Here is an 8,024-nt window from a genome sequence, read left to right on the forward strand (position 1 = left end):
TGGATAGCTTCTTGAATGTGAATTTTCACATCAAAGACTGTGGACTGTGGACTGAGGACTATGGACAAAACGAAAAACAAAGGACAAAGAACACAACTGGCTCCTATAAGCTGTAAGTTTGAGACTTCTGCACTCATCCACTCCTTTCCCTTCACCACAAAGTCAATTCCATCCCCCAAGTATCTCTTTCTCTAGTACATTTTCCTTCTGCTCCACCATCTTCACTTAGCAAGTTCGCTGCATTCACCTCCTAAAGTTCTTGCAGCTCCTTTTGCCTCCACAGTGAAGTCTGAATGCCCCTTTTAACACACTGTTTTCAACCATGTTATTGCCTTCTTTAATCCCTTCAGTGTCTGCCCATTTCTCTCAGAGTGAGAACAAATGCTCAAGGTAGCTGACAAAACCCGCCAACCTGGCCCAGACCATCATTCTGCAATCCAGTACACTGCTATGTTTCCCACTGTGGAATGCTCTTTCCCTTACTCCTTCAGGTCCTTCATGCATACTGATTCCAGGAACTCTCCTTACCCCTGTACTGGGTTGAATATCCTTCAAAAATTCATATCTGCCCCACACCTATGAATGTGACTTTATCTGGAAGCAGGGTCTTTGAAGATGTAATCAAGTAAAAATGAGGTCATAGCAGGTTAGGATGGACCCTAAATCTAATGGCCCCTGTCCTTACAAGAAGAGGGAAATTTAGATACTGAGACACAGGGAGAGTGCCATGCAATGAAGGCAGCAGATTAGAGTTATGCTGCCACAAACCAAGGAACACCAAGGCTCATGGGCAACTACCAGAAACTAGGAGACAAATTGTTATGAACTGAATTGTGTCCCCAAATTGATATATTGTAACCCTAATCGCTAGTATGACTGTATTTGGAAATAGAGCCTTAAGGAGGCAATAAGGTTAGATGAGATCATTAAGGTGGGACTCTAATCCAATAAGATTGGTGTCCTTATAAGAAAAGAAAGAGACACCACAGAGCTCTCTCTCTCTGAACTTTAACACAGAGAGGCCACGTGAGGACACAGTGAGAAGGTGGCTGCCTGAAAGCCAAGAAGGGAGGTCTCACCACAAACCAGCCCTACTGGCATCTTGATCTTGGACTTCCAGCCTCCAGACTGTAAGAAAATGAACTTCTGTTGTTAAGACCATTAGGTCTGTGGTATTTTGATATGGCAGCCCAGGCAGACTCATACAGGCATTAGACCCTCTGAGCCTCCAAGAAGGACACCTTGATTTGGCATTTTTGGCCTCCAGAACTGTGAGAAAATAAATTTCTGTTTCAAGCCACCAAGTTTGCGGTAAGTTTCTTCAGCTGCCCTAGGAAATTAGGACCCTCTCCAAGCCGCTCCTGCCCTTTCCATCTGCCCTTGTCCCCACTCTTCTCCCTAGTTAATGTTCCCACATCCCTCAGTTCTCTGCTCAATTCTTCAGAGAAGCGTTTTCAGATTCCCCACTTAAATCAGGTGTAGCCTTCATATAATCAATGAAGCAAAATCACAGAAGAGTATGTATATATGTACGCATGCATGTAGTACTTAGTTATGTTTATTTGGTAGGATATTAGATTCACATACATCTCAAGTACAAAGTTTTAATATCCCAAGGGTAAACGGCAACCACTCCTGTTTTATCCCCCAATCATAAATGAAATATATATATATATATTTGATATATATATAATTGAAATATATATATTATCAAAATATGTATATATATATACGATGATCATATATATAGATGACCATATATATATATATGTGTGTGTATATATATATATATATATATATATATATATATACCCATCATGTATATGATTCATGTATATGATTCTGGTTCTCCTTAAATCATCTATAGCCATCATATACATGATCATCATATACATGATGGCTATAGATGATTTAAGAAGAACCAGAATGCATCAGTAGTTAACTTCGCAGTTATAGCTGCTTAATTATTATGTATTATTGAGTAAGTCACTTCATCTCTCTTGGAATCTATTTCTCACTTGTGAAATGAGGCAAGTGAACTCGATTATTTCCGAGCGCTGATACAATTCTAACATTCTGTGGGGCTGTGATAACTTCTTTTGAAAATGCTTCCCGAGATACTGGTCACAAATACATGATCAGGCTCATGTGCCTGTGAAAAATAGGTCAGATTCAAGGCTAAAATTTACAGTCACTATTGATGTATTTATTGTGACTTGAATGGTGGACATTCAAACAATAAGGGTTTACAGGTTATTTTCTGAAACCCTAGCACTGTGCCTGGTATTTACATACTCAGTAATGTTTGTTGAAGTAATTAATTAAGGCAGGGACTAAATTTATGTGTGGAATGGGGACTTTTTAAATTGGAACACCCGCGTATACTCAAATTGTAGCATCATTGTTCTCTCTTACCCCAAATAGTGGTGACTGAAACCAATATGAGAGTTTAGAAGATCAATATTTTTCATTTTTTTCTTATTCTGGTCTTCTAAATGTCTTTATCATTGAAAAAAGCCACAGAAAAGAATCAAGGAAGGCTAAAACCTAAAACCAGAGAGCCAAGACAATTATATTCTTTCTATTTCAACTCCATCATCAGCGAGGTCCTTGGAGTCTGTCCGTGGAGAGAATCAAAACAGAAAATGGAGATTTTCAAAGCGTTACTTGGTTTCATGCAGAATTTTGAAAGCAACCACACTGTGGGGCTTTTTCTTCTTTTTCCCTGCCTGGCCTGGTCCTGAATCTCCATCCAACATGCTGTGATGCTGGTAATTTGTTAAATATCGTGCAGATCCTCAGCTCCTACTGAGGCTTTCCATCTTACACATGTTGGGCAGTAGTTGGGGATTTGTATTTTCCATGGGGACATTTATCTGAGTAGTCAGCCTTGTTTCTCTTTCATGAATGGCTTGCTTCCCTCTCCCCTACCCCGGAATTGGCTGTTGTGATCTCGAATTGGATTTTTAAGGGATGACCTGTACCACCCCAGTATGATGACTATGATTTCTAATGCTGATTATTTATTGCCTTGGGCAAGGGTTTCCAGTATCCCACCTTCTACAAAGAAGCATTTCAGGAACCGTGAAGAAAGTGAAGTGATGGCTTTACAGACTCCCAAACTGAAATAAATTAATTGGTCTCCTTTGTAATGCTTATTAGAGAAAAAAATAAACATTTATATAACTATTTGTTTAATGGTCATTTTTATTGATACAGTTTAAGTTCCTTGAAAGGGCTTTACCTTGGCTTGCTAAGAAGGTCATATATGTCCAACTACTTGGAGGAAGAAAGAATTGACGTATTTTTCTTGGTGCAAATGTAGGCCTCCTTGCCGTGGCTATGGGAGGTTTTTAGAGGGAGGTCCTAGACTCCAAAGTAAAGCCAAAGGCAAAGGCTCGTGTGCAGGTGGTTTATCTGAAAACTGATACCAGGGAATAGGAGTGAAAGGCAGGGGAAGAGAGGAACGGGGAAAGAAGGAAAGCTAGTAAAAGGATGCATTGTTGAGTTGAGCACTGCTGTGGATATTGGGTGCTCACTGGGGCCTTCTGAGAAGTAATATAGAATGCATTTCATGTTAATCAGTCAGGTCCAAAAGGAAAAAGCAGTTGTCACTTGCCATGCTCTGCTGGTGGTGAGCTGCCCTAAGTTGCTGTGCCCTGTAGTTTAGAATTGTGTATGTACAAATGCCAAGTAGGTTCCAACAGGTGGTGTATCAGAAGCACTGGGACAGGAGTGAGACTCTTACTGTTTTATGTTAGAGATGGGCACTGTCCATGTACATCTAGCAGAAGTTTGCACAGCACCATTGACTTGTTAAGACTGGATGCAAAGGTGAGTCTGAGAGGATGTGAGGTAGTGCAAAAGATCTTGCTTGATGCCAGTAGTCGTTACTCTTTTCATCTAGACAAGTGTCATGTTGACATAGAGGCTAGACCACAAATAGCCTGGGAGTGAACTAGTTCTCATGTCTGGTACACACTGGGCTAGCCTGCTTCTATTCAACAAGAATAACCAGCAAAGGATTCATTCAATCACATATTCCAGTTTGTTAGGCTGGTCTTGTCCCTCGGCATAGGACTAGAATTTCTTCATTCCATAACTTCTATGAATCCCAAAGTAGAAAAATGGCACTCAGTGATGTGCTCATAAATATTTAACAACTAGCTCCCCAGGGCAAAATAAAGCCCTGATTTGTAGTGTTGCCACTTTCCACAGTGTAAATACATTCATCATGGCCACTTTTAAGCAACCAATGTGATGTCACTTAATGAAAATTTGGGAAGAGATGTGCATACCCTGCTTTTGAGAGTTAATACGTATCACCTCCAGGGCACCAAGGAGGGTTCCATAGCTACAGAGTTCATTAGAGCAGGAGGTTCTATGGTAATGTGGTTAATATCATAGGATTTAATCTCTGACTCTATTACTTGCACAACTTTAGCAAAATTTCTACCCTCTCTGTGCCTCAATTTTCCTTCTCTGAAATGGACATTGTAAAATTACCACCTCGTAGGATCACTATGCAAATTGGGATTATCCATGCAAAGTTTACCATAATCTAGATGGTAAAAGACAATGCTTTTTACCATCAAAGGGAGTTGAAAGTAAATTTTGTATTGTAAAATGACAAAAGTAACTGAGAATAGATTAGGACTATTGCATCTCTTCTGTTCCATTCTACTTGCACTGGGCATAACACAAAATCAAGAGTTCCTTCTGTAAAGCAATTCTTATATAGAAAAGGGCAAAGAAAGCTTTTATTCAATTTATAGGAATATTAATCATAGAGACAATAATGTAGTCACACTAAAATATAATTTTTCTATGGGTCATCTTTTGAGGACCTGGACATTATTTTGTTCTGAGGAAAATTTGTAAGGCTTTTATGGACATGTCTAGTATTTTTATGAAGAAAACAATAAAATAAAGAAAACAGAAAAAAAAGCTTATTTAATAGTGAAACTATTTAGTAGCCATATTTTCATTTAAACAGTGAGTAGAGTGTATATATATATATATATATATTCTCTCTCTATATATATATATTCTCTCTATATATATATATATTCATTAGTACTTTTACAAGAATCCTTAATATAGGCAATACTTCCTTTTATTAAGAGCTTAGTGCTTGTCAGTAAAATAAAATAAATTGTATTTTCTTCAAAATGCTCTTCTTTATTGAGACTTTTCTTTAATTCAGAATGGCCTCACGGCACACTATTTTACCCTTAATTTAGGGCAAATTGATGAGGTTTCATTATGTGGTATGCCAAAGAAAGGTGGCACAGACTCTACAGCCTTCTAAGTAACTTTTCCCCAAAATGATTCAAAATGACGTTAGCCCTAACAAGTTCATTCTCTTTGTCATACAGGCTTGGGGCCTTGATTCAATCTTTCGTTTCTCCCTCACCCACAGTTAATCTCTATCATTTCTATAGTTGATCTTAGATATTACTTGCCCCATAAGCTTATCATGCATATTAAAAAGTACTGATAAGGGCTTAAAACAGTATCAGACACATTTTAAGCTGATTTGCTATATGCTATATCTATCTAGTATGTATGTATACATGATCGATCTCTATCTATCTATCTATCTATCTATCTATCTATCTATCTATCTATCTATCTATCTATCTATCTATCTATTCGTCTGTCCATCCATCCATCCATCCATCCATCCATCTCTCCCTCCCTCCCTCCCTCCCTCCCTCTCTCCCTCCATCTCCATTATTATAACAAACACATGATAATGTCTCTTGCATACAACTCTCTATTTGTGCTTTCACCGATTTCCAACTATTTTCTTTTCAGTGGGGAGTACTGCCTGAAACTTACCATTGTATACCTGGCCACAATTCCTCTCTTCTTCAGGCTGAGAGACAAAGATAAGATTTCAACGTTTTGCAGTTTCTTCAAACTGACATTTTGGCCCATCTCTCATGATGTGACTTGTCAAGTAATTCTCAAGATCATTACCTTCAGGTTTTGCATTTTTTTCCCTCTGTTTTAACATGATACTTTAAAAATAGGCTAGAGGAAATGTACAGATTAACCAGAGAGGGAGAAAAATAAAGACTAAAGAAACAATAAAGAACATGGCATTTTTTTTAATCCCCCAAAATGCACTGGTTGAATAATTGTGAAATATCTGGGGGAATCTAATATCTATGGGAACCTTTTTCTTTTTTTGATTGACCCCGTTTCAAGACACAGAGCATGACACCCAGTAGAGTAAAAAAAAAAAAAAAAGCAAACAAGCAAATGTGCAGTGATTGGAGCAAAGGCCTGATAGTCCAAATGCCTCAGTCTCTTGCCTCAATTGCTCCAAAGGCAGAGAGGGAGACTGAGATAATGAGTTGTCATCAATTGAAAAGACTTTTTGTTTTATCGAATAATCAAATGTAAGCTTACTTAGTTCATTTACTTACATGAAAATGAGGACTTAGCAAAGATACAAACACAATGCCTAATGAAAAAAGAAAATTGATGATTGCTTTGAGTCAATCTTCAACTGGTAGTGGTACATTCAAATATGTTTTTTTTTTTTTTAAGAATTAAAGGCATTATTTTAGATTCTGTCCTTTAATAATTTTCAGAGGTTTCCAGTTCAGTAGAGACATTGATCAAAGCTTGGTAAAAATGGGCAGGTTTGCAGACCTTGGGTAACGTAGGTCAAATTCAACAGGCCAGAGGAGTGTGTTTTTCATGATGCGGCTCTCACCGCTCATTGGTTTTTTGGGCCAGTTTTCCATAGCCCCCCCGCCAGCATCGTAGTCATGCCGATACTCATCTCGTACCTGGCCCCCAGACCGTCCGCGGCAGTACTGTCTGCCCTCTTTAAAGCCTGCATCCCAGTCTGTGCGAATGATCCGGTCATCCAGGCGAGTTCCATTTATGTACCGCATGGCATATTCTTCATCTGCTTCCACAAAGCAGAAACCACATGCTGTTTTCTTCATTTTATCCAGGCCTATAATGATTTTCTTTATGTCACCACTTTTGCTGAAGAGTTCATAGATTTGTTCTTCAGTTGTGTAAAAGGAAAGATTTCCAACATACAATGTACAGCTTTTCTTCAGTAATTTTTCTTGTTCTTCAATGTCACCCCAGAAGTGCTGGTCCCGGTACTGGCTCAGTTCCACATAGGAGTCACTGCGCAGCGCCTTCAGGAGGCCACCCGACATCTTGCAGAGAAGTGGACCTCAAATATTTTGATGTGGATTTCAGTATGGCACCTTATAATGAAGTGAGCCAAAATATCATTACCTTGTAATCAGTAAATAAACCACCTGATATTTTAATTGTACCAAGTTGTTTCAGTTTTTAAAAGGAAATGGGATGACCTTCTCCCTCCAGTATAAATTCTATGCAGGTTATTACACATTCAGGAAAAACAATCTTTAATGTGTCTAAATTCAAGGCAGACTGAGAAATTTGGTGATGCATTGAATGCTTAGATATTCTTAAGCAGAGTAAAAATAATGTTATGAAGGAACTAGTACCCAGCCATATGCATTAGAAAAAATTGTGAATCTAGCAATATTATTTAGATTCATAGGAATTTAGATATTGAAATAAGGACTTTTAGGTTTCTGAGGAGGAAAAGAAAATGTTTCTATTACTCAGTGTATAGGAGAGTGGTTTGTGTTTGGTAGCAGGCACTTGACATTTGGTGAGTCCCAGTTTCTGCTCCAGAGTAAAACCATATTGAGTAAGTTGACCCTCTTACCTTAAAGGTTAGTATTGCTTAACACATTGCAGATTTTTAACCTGGGGCCACAGCACGAGCTGGAAGAAGGATTTCAAAACCTGTGCCCAACAACACAATCAGCTCCATTATGTGACTTGTTTCACGTTACATCCACGCTTTATTGAGTCCTGCTTCTGACACATTTGTTTTAAAGGGATTTGTGGGTTTGCTTGCTTTTTGCCCCTCAGAGGAGATACATGCTTCTGGGACATAGTTGTTATTGTTGTTTGCACTCTCTGAAACACAGATCAATATGGAGAAGTTT

General features: G+C 38.5%; 1 protein-coding gene across 1 annotated transcript; it reads right to left on the reverse strand.

Moving 5' to 3' along the window:
• Positions 1–6,564: 6,564 nt before the first annotated feature.
• On the reverse strand, positions 6,565–7,209 carry LOC117020492 (nuclear cap-binding protein subunit 2-like). Its single transcript, XM_033103022.1, has one exon. The coding sequence runs from the start codon at positions 7,191–7,193 to the stop codon at positions 6,633–6,635; it is 561 nt and encodes a 186-aa protein (XP_032958913.1). The 5' UTR covers positions 7,194–7,209; the 3' UTR covers positions 6,565–6,632.
• Positions 7,210–8,024: the final 815 nt, after the last annotated feature.

The sequence above is a fragment of the Rhinolophus ferrumequinum genome, chromosome 3 (genome assembly GCF_004115265.2).
Source record: "Rhinolophus ferrumequinum isolate MPI-CBG mRhiFer1 chromosome 3, mRhiFer1_v1.p, whole genome shotgun sequence".
Taxonomy (NCBI): Eukaryota; Metazoa; Chordata; class Mammalia; order Chiroptera; family Rhinolophidae; genus Rhinolophus; species Rhinolophus ferrumequinum.